This window comes from Delphinapterus leucas, chromosome 7 (genome assembly GCF_059928025.1).
Source record: "Delphinapterus leucas isolate spDelLeu-1000000601 "Yukka" chromosome 7, BTC_Dleu_Yukka2, whole genome shotgun sequence".
In the NCBI taxonomy this organism is placed as follows: domain Eukaryota; kingdom Metazoa; phylum Chordata; class Mammalia; order Artiodactyla; family Monodontidae; genus Delphinapterus; species Delphinapterus leucas.
Window position 1 is genome coordinate 55,921,630 of NC_143135.1, and position 14,542 is coordinate 55,936,171.

At 45.1% G+C, this 14,542-nt stretch overlaps 1 protein-coding gene across 1 annotated transcript in view; it reads right to left on the reverse strand.

The window, feature by feature from the left end:
* TENM4 (teneurin transmembrane protein 4) overlaps nt 1-14,542 on the reverse strand; it is a 385,057-nt gene that overhangs the window by 143,822 nt on the left and 226,693 nt on the right. The window contains exons 10-11 of the mRNA XM_022593930.2: nt 5,550-5,651; nt 3,389-3,583 (exon numbers count right to left, since the gene is read on the reverse strand). Of these exons, the coding sequence (XP_022449638.2) occupies nt 3,389-3,583; nt 5,550-5,651 (297 nt within the window). The remainder of the gene's footprint in view (nt 1-3,388; nt 3,584-5,549; nt 5,652-14,542) is intronic.

Consider the following 14,542-nt stretch of genomic DNA (forward strand, 5'->3'; position numbering starts at 1 on the left):
TTCTTTGGAGAAGTGTCTATTTAGGTCTTCTGCCCATTTTTGGATTGGGTTGTTTGTTTTTTTGTTATTAAGCTGCATGAGCTGCTTATAAATTTTGGAGATTAATCCTTTGTCAGTTGCTTCATTTGCAAATATTTTCTCCCATTCTGAGGGTTGTCTTTTGGTCTTGTTTATGGTTTCCTTTGCTGTGCAAAAAGCTTTTAAGTTTCATTAGGACCCATTTGTTTATATTTGTTTTTATTTCCATTTCTCTAGGAGGTGGGTCAGAAAGGATCTTGCTGTGATTTATGTCATAGAGCGTTCTGCCTATGTTTTCCTCTAAGAGTTTGACAGTGTCTGGCCTTACATTTAGGTCTTTAATCCACTTTGAGTTTATTTTTGTGTATGGTGTTAGGGAATGTTCTAATTTCATACTTTTACATGAAGCTGTCCAGTTTTCCCAGCACCACTTATTGAAGAGGTTGTCTTTTCTCCACTGTATATTCTTGCCTCCTTTATCAAAGATGAGATATCATCTCACACCGGTCAGAATGGCCATCATCAAAAAATCTAGAAACAATAAATGCTGGGGAGGGTGTGGAGAAAAGGGAACTGTCTTGCACTGTTGGCGGGAATGTGAATTGATACAGCCACTATGGAGAACAGTATGGAGGTTCCTTAAAAAACTACAAATAGAATTACCACACAACCCAGCAATCCCACTACTGGGCATATACCCTGAGAAAACCATAATTCAAAAAGACTCATGTACCAAAGTGTTCATTGCAGCTCTATTTACAACAGCCAGAACATGGAAGCAACCTAAGTGTCCATCAACACATGAATGGATCAAGAAGATGTGGCACATATATACAATGGAATATTACTCAGCCATAAAAAGAAACGAAATTGTGTTATTTGTAGTGAGGTGGATGGACCTAGAGTCTGTCATACAGAGTGAAGTCAGAAAGAGAAAAAAAAATACCGTATGCTAACACATATATAAGGAATCTAAGAAAAAAAAAAAAGGTCATGAAAAACCTAGTGGTAAGATGGGAATAAAGACACAGACCGACTAGAGAATGGACTTGAGGATATGGGGAGGGGGCAGGGTAAGTTATGACAAAGTGAGAGAGTGACATGGACATATATACACTACCAAAGGTAAAGTAGATAGCTAGTGGGAAGCAACCACATAGCACAGGGAGATCAGCTCGGTGCTTTGTGACCACCTAGAGGGGTGGGATAGGGAGGGTGGGAGGGAGGGAGACGCAAGAGGGAAGAGATATGGGAACATATGTATATGTATAACTGATTCACTTTGTTATAAAGCAGAAACTAACACACTATTGCAAAGCAATTATACTCCAATAAAGATGTTAAAAAAAAAACAGGGGGCAATAAACTTCAGAAGAAGGAAGAGGGAGAGAGAGAAAAACTTAAGCTTGTTAGCTGGTGTTTTATAAACACAGTGAAACCTGTTAGAACAGAACTGAGAGGGAATGGAAGGGAGGAGAGGGGACAGGATGAAGGCCCAAGAAACCCCCACTATAAACACAAGGACTGTGCAAGGATGCTTCACCAGAGAAACAGAAATAATAAGAGGAATCATTACCAGATGGCCCTTCTCGGCAAAGAAAGCAGGAGTGAAAACATTTCTTTTCAAATAATAATGTAAATCAAATTGCTAAACAGGTTCTCTCTTTCTCTCTGTAAATGACCTTGCACTCCGGGGCACCGGCTGATCAGGAGGACAGCTTTCCCTCCTTGGCCCACATGGCATGGTGGGGCCGGGGAGTGGGACAGCCCCACTGCTTCAGGAGGAATCTCCTCTTTGTTTTTCTTTCCTTCAGAGGGCCTTCACCTCAAGTGACTAAATGAAAAGGGAAAGCAGAGGAAGGTCACCATTGTCAGGATGAGAAAGCCAAGTTCCTTTGTTCAGGGGCCGGGCTCCTTGCTGAGCTCAGACAGCCCGAAGTAATCCGCATCAAAGCTAATAGGTCTCAATCAGGACCTCCGGCCACACTCGGAGTTTAGAGACAGCCCTTTCTCTGAGAGGTGATGGATGCTTTCCAGACACTAATCCCTTCCCATTCCCCACTCTTTTAAAATGGGCCCATTATATTCTCTCATTTTTTAGGGGAAATGACGCCTTGAGGAGGGGATACTCATTAAATCCCCAGTGAGTTAGAAGACTAGCTCTCCTTGGAGCCTCTTCCACCCGCTGGAGAAGGTGCCAGGGCCCTAGACGGTGGACAGTGGGAGGTAATGACTACTAACATCGTCCATCAGTTTCAAAGTCCATCCATTTCAAAAGACCCTGGATACAGTGAGTGGGGTGAAACAAGAAATGTGCTTCAATAGTCCCCAGAATGATGCTAATGATATAAGAGCTAACATTTTTGGAGCATTTCCTATGTGTCAGACACTGAGCTACGTGCTTCACATGGGTCATTTAATCTAGTCCTCACAACGACCCTCTGAGGAAGGAACTCCCATTTTACACATGAGGGAACTGAGGCTAGTAAGTGGCAGAACGAGGACTCAAACCTACATCTGATTCCAGAGTGTGCACTCCCGATGGCTACTCTCTATTGCTTGTGAGAAGACCCCTCCTTTCATCGGGAAATCCCATGTGGTCAGGAGGAAAGAGTACCATGTCTGAGGTGAGAAGACCTGGACTGAATTCCAGCCCTGCCATCAGTTAGCGCTGCCCTTCCCTGGGCCGCAGGTTCTTTGTGGGATAGAAGTATTTACTTATCTCACCTGGTTAGGTTTTCTCGGGAAGAACTGATGTCACCCTTAAGTCAGCAGTTCACTTCCTAGCCTCGATCTGCACAGGCATGTTTACTTTATGAAGGAGGGAGACACGTTTATGAGCACCTAAGAGCCACAAACATGAACACACACACACACACACACACACACACACAAACACAGGAGTGAGACTGTGGAAGGCAGTGTATGGAGGTCTACAACAGACTCACACTTCAGAAATGGAGAGCAGAGGAACTTAAAGGGGAGGAGAGAGAGCTCAGGCTACGGAGCCAGAAAGCCTGGGCTCCAACCTGGCTCTGCCATCTACCAGCCATGGGACCTTGGGCAAGTCATTTGACTATAAAATGGAGATGGTTACCCTTCCCTGCTGGGGTTTGAAGCTAAATGACACCAGGCTTTTAGCACAGAGGCTTGCATGCAGGAAGTGCTCAATACACACACTTCTCTTCCCCTCGCTGAGCAGGACCCTCGTTCGTCTGTCTTCTCCCTTTAGGTTAGTGACTGTTGCCGAAGGCGTCCTGGCTTGGGGGTGGGGGGTCACAGGGCCGCTGCTCCCTGGGTGCCCTCGCGGCCCTGCCTGCCGGCCTCTGTCTCACAGCGAGGTGCTGAGCTGCTTGCCCGCAGGGCTTACCTTCCTCGCAGCTCTCGCCCTTGTAGCCGGGGTCGCAGATGCAGGTGCCCACGATGCAGGTGCCGTGGTTACTGCAGGCCACGTCGATGCACTGGCTGGTGGGCACGTCGCACTCGGCGCCCTTCCAGCCGCTGTGGCACAGGCACCTGCCCTTCATGTACTGGCCGTTCCCACTGCAGAGCACGGGGCAGGAGGCTGCAGAGACAGCGTGGGAAGCCTGGCATGAGTCCACGCCCCACGCACCCCATCTGGCCTCTGTCCCCTTCTCTCCTGGGCTTCAGCTGCTTTGCCACAATTCCCACGTGTGTCCATCTGTTTGCTTCTCTTGCTTTATTTCATTCCAGTTAAAACACATCAGGAATCGTAGGTGAAGGTGTACAGTGCAGGGCCTGGCGCAGTTGGTGCCCAATGAACGCTGCTTTTCCCCCGTCCCCCTCATGTTACTGGTGCTGCATGGTGGTCACCAGCATCCTTAGATAGGAGGCTTCAGTCTGGTCCTTGGGCTCACTGGAAAAGACAGCTGGGCCTCCTGCCCTCCCCGCATCCCTCCTCCAGCACCCTCCTCCTAGTAGCACTGTATTTTGCATCCCCATTCCTCACGTGCAGGGCCACTTACTATCATCTTTAACCCAGCCAATCTCAGCTTTCCTTGCCTTTCAGGTCTCCACTCAAGCCCCACACGCCGCTGCCCCCATAAGAGAATAGCTGAGCCCAACCTGGCTCTTTAAAGTATTATCTTTCCATTTTGCCACTTAGCGTAAAGGGTTTTGTGATCGTCTGTACGAAAGACACTATATAAAAATAAATTACATTGCACTGTGCTGTAAGTACCTACCAGCCTTACTGAGATACAATAAGGCTGCTTTATACATGACTCTTAACTTTAAGTGCATATGGGATGAGACACTAATTCTTGTTAGAAGGCATGACTCTTCTCTCTGCACCACCTTCCCCCTGCTCCCACCTGGCTTTTTTCCTTTTTAAAACACTCAGCAGGTAATTGCTGTGCTTCCTCAAGGCCGCTGGCTCTGCTGTCTCACACTGGGTCTATTTCACGTCAGGAAGAACAAGCAGGATCCCCATAGCAGCACCACGGCACGGTATTTGGAGGGCGCCGTTTCCTCGACCTGGAAAACCATCTCTGCCTTCCACCAATGAACGATTCAAGCATCTCGTCTTAGTTCCAGTGTCACCCCATCTGGGGAGCCTTTACTGGTCCTCATTCCATCCAAGCAAAGACCCTTTCATGCTGATAGATGTTCCCCGCATCTAACCTCGCTCTAGGCGTGCTTCACTTATCACTGACTGCTTTGTCATCGTCTATTTCCCTGTCTGTCTCCCAGACTGAGAGGTCCTGGGCTTGGGTCTTGCTCCGTGTTGTAACCTCAGTGTCCATCACAGGACCAAGCCCTAAAGGGCACTAAGCAAATGCCTGTTGCATGAGGGAAGAGGTGGAGAAACCAGAGGAAAGGGCCATTTTAGTTTCCCCAAGAGGAGTGCCCAATTCTCGGGAGTTCAGATCTGCTTTGGCATTTTCCTTGTTAATTCTTCCAGGACAGAAATGAAGGCCAAAGGGACAGGCAGATCACGGGCAGCCTTTAAACTCTCCCTGTAGTGGTGACCATTAGCATCGTACGTGCCCGAACAGGAGGCCACATTAGTGTCCTGTGTGGAGAAGGGCAGCCTCACCTCCCAGTCCCTCCCCTTGGTGGCCTCAGCCAAGACTCTGCCTCCACTGTTAGATGGTAGGAACTGGAGCAGCAACTCAGGCCCTTCCACGAGGTCAGAGACAAACCACACTCGCTAAAGACAAACGTCCAAGATGCTTGGCAAAAGGCTGATCGGTCCCCCAAGGGGAAATCTACTTTTTAAAAGAACCCTCATGGCCACTCCTCCTGTTCTCACAATGGACATGGGGTTCCCTGTGGCTGCCCTTGCTTCCTTACCTCCCCAGTCATGCACCCATGGATAACACGGCTGGGTCAGCCAGGGCTCTGCCTGCGGACCTCCCTCTCAGGGCTTCAGAGGACTGGCTCTTGGGAGCCCTTCTCACAGGAGGCAGGAGCTGGCCTGGATTTCTGCGCTTGCTCGGAGAAGTGGGACCTGAACTGCCCACGGGGCTGCAGGGTGGACCTTGTAAGCCCACAAGCGGGGTTCTCACCTCGACCACAGTCAGGGCCCAGGAAGCCCAGGAAGCAATGGCAGGTCCCAGAGATGCAGTCGCCATTGCCGTAGCAGTTGCTGGGGCAGTTATCCACGGATTCTGTGGGAGAAAAGAGAAACAGAGTTGCACATGGAAGCTTCTTTACCCAAACAGAGGGCCTGGGAATCCAGCCTCAGGTTAACTAGGACCCACACATTTGAGTGCTTCTGGCCCAGTCAGTGAAAGGAATCAATAAAGTTAAAAATGATATATTTACTCTTACCGAGGTACATCTCAACCGATGTTAAGAGACGTGTTTGGGAAAATGTGTGCCTAAACCAATTTTTTTATAAATCAACTTTGTATCCACAAATGCAGTAGAAATTTCAGCTACAAACATTAGGAGAAAATAGTTTAACCCATCAGTGGTTATCTTTGGAGGCTGGGTTATGGGGTGATTCTTGGGGTCTTCTTGACACTCTTCTATGTTTTACATTTTTCTCATAATGGGCTGACGCTCCATGAATTTGTTTTTTCATAAAGCTACTGGGGATTTGCAAATCTGTCTCTTCCCACTTCTGATTCTCCATCTATCAGTCCAGGCCCCAGCATCTCTCACCGGGGCTCACACGACGGCCTCATGGCTGGCCTCTCAGAGTCCTCTCCCCCTCTCCCCCTGATTCATTCACCACCCAGCAGCCTGAGCCATCTCTCTGAAACAATCTGATCCTGTCATCCTCTGACTTAAAACCCTTCAATGGCCCCCCATTCGCCGAAATGAAAAAATCCAAGCTCTTTCAAAATGCATCAGAGTTTTCCTTCACATTCCCTTTGCCGTACCTGCATCCCCAGCATCGCCGATCAGTGCCCACCTTCTGCAGCGATGCTACTTTCTCTAATTCTTCCTAACATTGTACATTCGGTATCATGTATGTGACATGCCAAGGAAATATAGGATTCATTTCAGAAAGACTTTAGTAAAAAATTAATCAATGTTTTGTAGCTCCAGTTAGTAAACCTGTTATCTAGGAAGTCTTTATTTGGAACAGCTCGTTTCTCAATAATGCTGGACACGGAATAAAGGAAGAAGCCACTACCATCCTGAATGCCTTCTTTGTGCCACGTATTTCCGCAAAGGTTATTTCGGTTCACTGTCACGAAATCTTCAAGCATGTATCAATATTCCTATTTTACAAACAACAAAGAAATGACAAGATGAGAAGGCTGACAGAGAGATGAAGTGACTTGCTGAAGGCCCTGGAGATACTAAGTCATGGACGCCACATCTGAACCCAGGCCTCTGGACTCCAACCCCTGGTCTTCTTCAATGATGCTATGCTATCTGGGCCTTAAAGGAACTAACTCTTCAGCAGAAGCCAGGGATGAACAAGGCAGATGTGTGGGCCAGTGAGGCCAGTCCTGAAGACAGCAAAGGACCAGTTGGAAGGTAGCGAATTCTAGGACTTTCAGAGCTTGAAGGGATTGAAGAGACCACCTAGTCTAATAGTCTCATTTAATAGAGAAGGAAACTGTGACCCATAGGGAGGGCAGTGACTCACCCAAGGTCTCCGAGACAGTCAGCAGAGTCAAGTTAAAGCAGAGAAAAGGTTAGTGTGGTGGGGCAGAGCTAAAGATTCAACCTGTTGTCTTAGCTCCCAAGTGTAAGTCATGAAGCCAAGACTAAGACCTCTGTTAAATGAGATGTCACCATATGAGACATGAGTCGTACCTACAGGAAAGTTGTGGCTTAACTGGGAGACTGGGATAACAGCTGTCACCCAGGCAGCAGCACGGGGCGTGGAAGCTCTGCCTAAAGGTGAGGAGACCTGGTTCTGGGGCCCATCCTTCTAGAATCATGCTGGGTGACCTAAAGCAACTTCCTTCCCCTCTCTGGGTCTCACCTTCCTCATATGTGAAATGAAGGTGATAGCAGAGATGATTCCCAGGACTGCTTCCTGTTCTAAAATTCTATGAGCATCTTGCAGAAAAGGTGTCCTGACAGGGCATCAAGACTTAAATCCAGGAAATCACTTAGGGGCAATGCAATGGCAGCTGATATGGGGTAAAACTAGCAGAGGGAAGGCTTCTTGGAGGAGGTGAGCTTGAAAAATGGCTTGAGTATGGATAGATGGGGGAAAGGTGGGGGGATTTTGAGGTGCTCACAGCATGGTGCATTTCCCAAAAAGGTCTTTTCCCAGTTGTCTGCCGTTATCAGCTTGGAAAAGACTGAAAACATTTGGGAAAAGGGCTCAGATGTATGCTTCCTTTTGTGAGCGGGTGGAAAATTCCCCTCGCGCGCTGTCCGTCTGCTATCCTGAGCAGCATACGGCAGTAACACAGAGTTAAGAACAAGAGGGCCTAGCCTAGCCTGCGTTCTCATTTCAGGGAGTCTGAAGCTGTCTGGGACCTGGCAGAGTGAGGCTCACGAGCCAGGGCCCTGAGCATCTCTGCTCTCCATTGGTTTTGCCTGGGAGAATCCATATGCCTTTAAGTCCCTAAAGCCTCTATATTAGGAGTGGCTTCCGAAACACTGTTTTTATAGAGAATAACTTTGGACGTTTCCTTCTGAATATTCTTTTAAAAATAAGAATTTTGAGTAAAGTTTAAGGCGAGATCATTTTCTCTTTAGGCTACTGGCTAATGGTACAAATGGAGGGTGGGTTCTACCTGCAGTCTTGCAGGAGGAGTACAGGACAGAGAGGCAGAAGGCCTGCTTCTAGCTCTTGTTCTGCTACTGAAGGGCTCTGGGACCTTGGCCACAGCACTCGATCTTCCTGCACCTGTTTCCTCAAATGTCACCTCCTCTGACAAGACTTCCTCATTTCTTAAACAGGCTAAGATATTCCTGGGACTTTTTCCATCACCCCTATTAAAGCATCAGATAGGCAACACTGTTGACTGTGAGGACAGTACATCCTTGAGGACAGAAACCGAGTATATTCACTTACACATTTGCCCTGCTGTCCAAAGAAGGGTCTCAGTAAACGTTTGATGCTGTCCCTGAAAGAATTTGGCTAGATGTTCTCAGAGATCCCTCCCAGATCTAAAATTCTATGGTCTAGGCCTTCTCAAACCCAGTGGTATAAAATATGTCTCCTCATACAAGTACCATAATTTCCAGCTGTGGTTTTTATTCTTTTTTTCCCTTTCTCTCTCTCTTTTTTATCTTTCTTTTTTCTTTTCCAGCTGTGTTTTTAATAGGATCAGTTGCAGGTAAGTGTCACACACTTTCTAGATTTTGATTTATGAAGTCTGTAAGACACAAACCTGTTAATTCAAAAAGTCTTCCTAGTGAAAAAGTAAGGCACGTATATTTTCTGTGACTGAGTATCATGTCGGTTGCTGTATCTGAAAGAATAGAAGCCTGTTTGCTACAAAACTTGCCCCAGGCTGCTGGTGTCAGAAGGCAGAAGTTTTAGGAGATGTGGAATAATTTTACGACAGCAACATGGAAGTAGAGACATCTGGAGAATATTTCTTTTTGATGAAATGTTTTTGTATATAGTTTTTCTTCCACCTGGAAGGATTTCAACTACTTGGGGTCCACTTGGAATCCTACAAATAATGAGTCTCCATTGACCAGATATCTCTATGCTAAATGCTAGTACAGAAGTGACACTCACTAGCTTGGGAGAAGTGTGAACTTTATCGCATAAACATGTTATGTTTTCAATTAGTGTCTGGTGAGTTTCTTCCCCCTGTAGTTCCTTCCTGCTTTGCTTATGTTCACACTGCAGCTGCCTTCATGTAGTACAAGGTGTACCTTAGATCTGCTCAGAGCTGAATGAAAAATTCAGCTGCCTGTAAATAACTGATTTTCATAATTGGGTGCATGGTATGGTAGAAAACAGGGGCCTTTCCCCCAGCTTTTGCTTTTCTATCACAACAGTGTGTTCTGCTAGGAAATTTGATTTTCAGGAATTTGTTTTTCCTTCCATCAATATTGGAATGCAGAATTTAAATGTTTCCTGAGCTCATTCTCTGGACATGTGTTCTGAGTGGGCATGTTCTCTGGATGTTGACCAAAATATTGCTCAAAATACAAAGGGGCATCTGCAGAAGGAAGAAAAGACAACAACGGTCCTTCCTGGAGAAAACACGGGGGACGGGAAACTATAGAGGCCTTTGGTGAAGCCACAGCAGTGCCTCATTTTGTCTGCTCACCACGCTTTTCCAGAGACAAATCATTAGCATCGCCATGTCAAGGTGAACGATGATCACAGTTGGTAAGTATGTCCTCCTGAGTCTAGGGCTGATGTCTGGGAAAGCCTGCCTTCATTTGCCACCTTCTACTTTTCTTATTTGAAATCCCGGAGCCTCGTTTTTGCAGGAAACAAGGAGAGACCACAGAGGGAAATTCTGCCTGAAGGAGGACTACTGGGCAGTGTAATTGCCTACTGGACTCCAGTTTCACAGGGGCAGTTATACGAGAAGGGGAGAGGAGGCTTTTCTCCTTTATTAGCTCACTGTGGTGTGGGCACACCTGCTTCGTGCCCTGCTCTGAGCAGGCAAACCTTTGCAGTGATGGAGCCTGAGGTTGAATTCCAGCACCAAAGACAGAAGGAACCAGTTGTGAGTGAGGTCAGAGCCCACTAGCCGTCCTTGTCTCTCTTTTCTGCTCACCCAGCACTTATCCCCCCACCTTCCCCAGCACCTCCTCCATGTATTGCTCGCCTGTGATGTGTCCCAGCTAATAAAAGCCTGCGCTAGCTACCTACAGCTCCTTCCTCTGCTTCTCTTGTCTCTCCTTAAGCTGTAACAGTGGATGTTGGCAACTTTTTGGAGGCACTTGTTTATAGAGCCAAGGTCTACCTATTACCAAGAGAGGTGTACTCTTTGATGCCTCCTTTTGGCTTCTCTTTAGGAGGATGGGTGCTAACGCTTCAGGCAAGAAGGAAGGAACATGGACTCCAGAACAGCCCATTGGATGATTGGATACATCGTCTTGTCTACAGCTGGTGAAATTTATACTCTAGGTTACATCTATTACATCCCCTTTGATCCTGAAGCCCGGGGCTGGGTTTGTTGTCGACAACCAAAAGAAGAGAGGGAAACAAACTAGACAGCAAAGCTGGGTGTTAACTCTACAGTTACTCTGACAGAGACCCTTTCATTCCCTCAAATGGAACTGTGAATGGTCTATCATATATTCTAATGTATTCCTTGTATTTATGAGAATTAGGTACTTTTGCCACCATTTCACAGTCTCACATGGAGACTGAGAGCTGAAGTCACTTTCTCAAGGTCACACAGCTGTAAGGGTGAATCTGGTAGGTGAACCAAGTTCTATCTGAAGCCAAAGTTTGTGGTATATGGCCTGGACCAAAATATGGGATCCAGTCCCATACTAGCTATGAGCCCTATGGACAAGGCATCTCTAAACATCAGTTTCTTCATCTGTGAAATGGGGTTAATAACAGCACCACCTCAGAGGGTTATTTTGAAGGCAAATAGTGCTACGCCGTGCATGTAAAGAGGTTTGCCCAGGACTTGGCAGAGTTGGTATTTTGGTTTTAAGGAAGGTCACACATGCTTTCCGTTTGTGAACCAAAACAGCACACTAACTTGGTCTAATGAATCCAAACAAGGCAACATGGGTTACTGGGGGGTAAACACACATACACACACGAAACATACAGAAACTCTCCACAGTAAAAACAGGAAACCAAACAAGCAATGTGCTGAATGTGCTGACGGCAGGATATTTGGGTAAATTTCCTCCTGGGGAAAAAGCACTGTCAAAGCAAATTAAACCTGTTGTCTCCCAGAAGCCCAAACACAGGCCAGCTCATGACAACATCTGAACGAACTTTTCCCCCCGTGCACTCCAGTTTGGCACTGGGCAGGTGCAGGTGCTAGAAAGCTGTTCTGCGGCCTATGAGGCGTCAGTCTGTAGGTGCCCCAGCTTTCCTTGTAGATGATGGGATTCAAAGGCCTTCAGTCTGCAACAGTCTAGGTCAAGGCAATGACAAAAATCTGACAAAGCCTCTGACAGCCTGGGCTTGAAGCCAGTTCTTCACTGGCATTTGAACTGGGAGATCTCTTTTCAGTCCTACCCCAGAAGTCTACCAACCACCATTAAGAGCAGCTCCAAGGAGGGATCTAAGAAAAAGATTGTTCCCTTGATTATATTCAGTCTTGGTTCTTTGTTAATTATTTCTCTGGGGGCAAACCAAATTTCACCAATGAGACTGTGAGCTCCTTGAAGACATGCATTATGTCTGGTTCTCCAAAGAGGCAAGTCCTCAGTAATGTCTGCTGTATAGAGAAGCTAAGCAGGAGTGCAATGGAGGAAAGGGGTCAGGGTCATGGTCATGGACATGGCACAACAGTCAGATTCAAGAGAACAGCTGGTGGCCAGCAAAGCTGTTGTTTCCTTATCCTATATTTTTAGATGTGCGATGTCTAGAAGAATGCAGGGAGTGATAGGAAGTTCAACTTTGCATTGCACTCTCAGACTGTATTTGGAGCTCAGCTGTTCACATCTGGGAGGCACATTTAAGAGCCCAATAAGATAAACTGGAGCATGTTCATCGAAGAGCAACCGGATGGTTAAGAGAACTTGAAATCACATTGTAAATACAGAATTCTTGAGAGAGTTGGGACTTTAGCTTACTAAGGGAGTATGAACCCTGCTTAAAAATAACTAAAGGGCTATTATGGGAAATAAGGATTAGACTTTTGTCTTGGTCCTAATAACTGGACTTAGGTCCAATGAGTAAGGACTATAGTCCTTGGGCAATGGAGTGGGTTTGAAAGAAGAAAGAATTTTGTAAGAGAATACCACTTACTATGTTGGGTTATCTTCTGTTGATGTATATGTATCTACCTAAATATTGTAAACTTCATGAGGGCAGGAAATGTGTTATTCATCTCTGAATCTCTAGTAAATAGTCATCCTTGACTCAAAGCAGGTCTTAAATGAATCTTTGTTAGTTGAATGGCCAAATGAACAGGCTATGTGAGCTATAAGGTCATATATTTTCAGTCGCTGATGTACTGCAGGAGAGGGCAAATTAATGACTGGGATATTGCAGGGAGATTAAAGATAGACAGTATAGCATCTTCCAAATCGGAAATCTCACAGTGCTATGAGTCATGGTGTAAGGGAACATGCCTGGATTGGATCAAGAAACTTGGGTTCTTTACTTACACAACAGAAATAGACTCATAGGTTGGAAGCAACCTAAATGCCCACTGACAGAAGGATGGATAAAGATGTGGTACATAACCAAAATGTTCATTGCAGCTCTATTTACAATAGCCCGGAGATGGAAACAACCTAAGCGCCCATCATCGGATGAATGGATAAAGAAAATGTGGCACATATATACAATGGAATATTACTCGGCCTTAAAAAGAAATGAAATTGAGCTATTTGTAATGAGATGGATAGACCTAGAGTCTGTCATACAGAGTGAAGTAAGTCAGAAAGAAAAAGACAAATACCGTATGCTAACACATATATATGGAATTTAAGGGGAAAAAAAATGTCATGAAGAACCTAGGGGTAAGACAGGAATAAAGACGCAGACCTACTGGAGAACGGACTTGAGGATATGGGGAGGGGGAGGGGTGAGCTTTGACAGGGCGAGAGAGAGTCATGGACATATACACACTAACAAACGTAGTAAGGTAGATAGCTAGGGGGAAGCAGCCGCAAGGCACAGGGATATTAGCTCGGTGCTTTGTGACAGCCTGGAGGGGTGGGATAGGGAGAGTGGGAGGGAGGGAGACGCAAGAGGGAAGACATATGGGAACATATGTATATGTATAACTGATTCACTTTGTTATAAAGCAGAAACTAACACACCATTGTAAAGCAATTATACCCCAATAAAGATGTTTAAAAAAAAAAAAAAAAGATGTGGTACATATATACAATGGAATATTACTCAGCCATAAAAAAGAATGAAATAATGCCATTTGCAGCAACATGGATGGACCTAGAGATTGTCATAGTGAGTGAAGTAAGTCAGAGAGAGAAAAACAAATATCATATCATATGATATTGCTTACATGTGGAATCTAAAAAATTGGTACAAATGAACTTATTTACAAAACAGAAATGGTCACAGATATAGAAAACAAACTTATCGTTACCGGGGGGACAGGGGGGAGGAATAAATTGGGAGATTGGGATTGACATATACACACTACTATATATAGAATAGGTAAGTAATAAGGACCTACTGTATAGCACAGGGAAGTCTTCTCAATACTCTGTAATGACCTATATGGGAAAAGAATCTAAAAAAGAGTAGATATATGTATATGTATAACTGATTCACTTTGCTGTACAGCAGAAACTAACACAACATTGTAAATCAACTATACTCCAATAAAAATTTTTTAAAAAAGAAACAGACTCACAGACACAGAAAACAAATTATTGGTTACCAAAGGGGAAGGGGGAGGAGGGATAAGTTACGAGTTTGAGATTAGCAGATACAAACTACTATATATAAAATAGATAAACAATATAGCACAGAGAACTACATTCAGTATCTTGTAATAATCTATAATGGAAAATAATCTGAAGAAGAATATATATACATGTATATACACACACATATATATGTATAACTGAATCGCTTTGCTGTCCACTTGAAACTAACACAACACTGTAAATCAACTATACTTCAGTAATAAAAAAAGAATAAGAAACTTGGGTTCTCATCCTACTCCTGCCACTACCTTCTGAGGCGACCTTAGCCATGTCCCCTCGTCTCTCAGGAACTTTCTCTTCATCTACAAAATTCATTAAATTTATTCAGCAAACATTTATTGAGCATCTCCTCTGGCTCAGGAAGTTTCCCGGTGCAGTGGATGACTTGGATGATCTTTCAGGTCTAAGATCCTGTGATCTAATGAATCAGATCAAATTGTCACTACTTAGAAAACTATACTCACATGAAAAAGATGAGAAAATAAATCATCATGATGTTTATGGCCTGAGGGAGAGAAAGGAAGTTTGCTCCTTTAAGGGCAGACTCCAACTTTTTAAACCT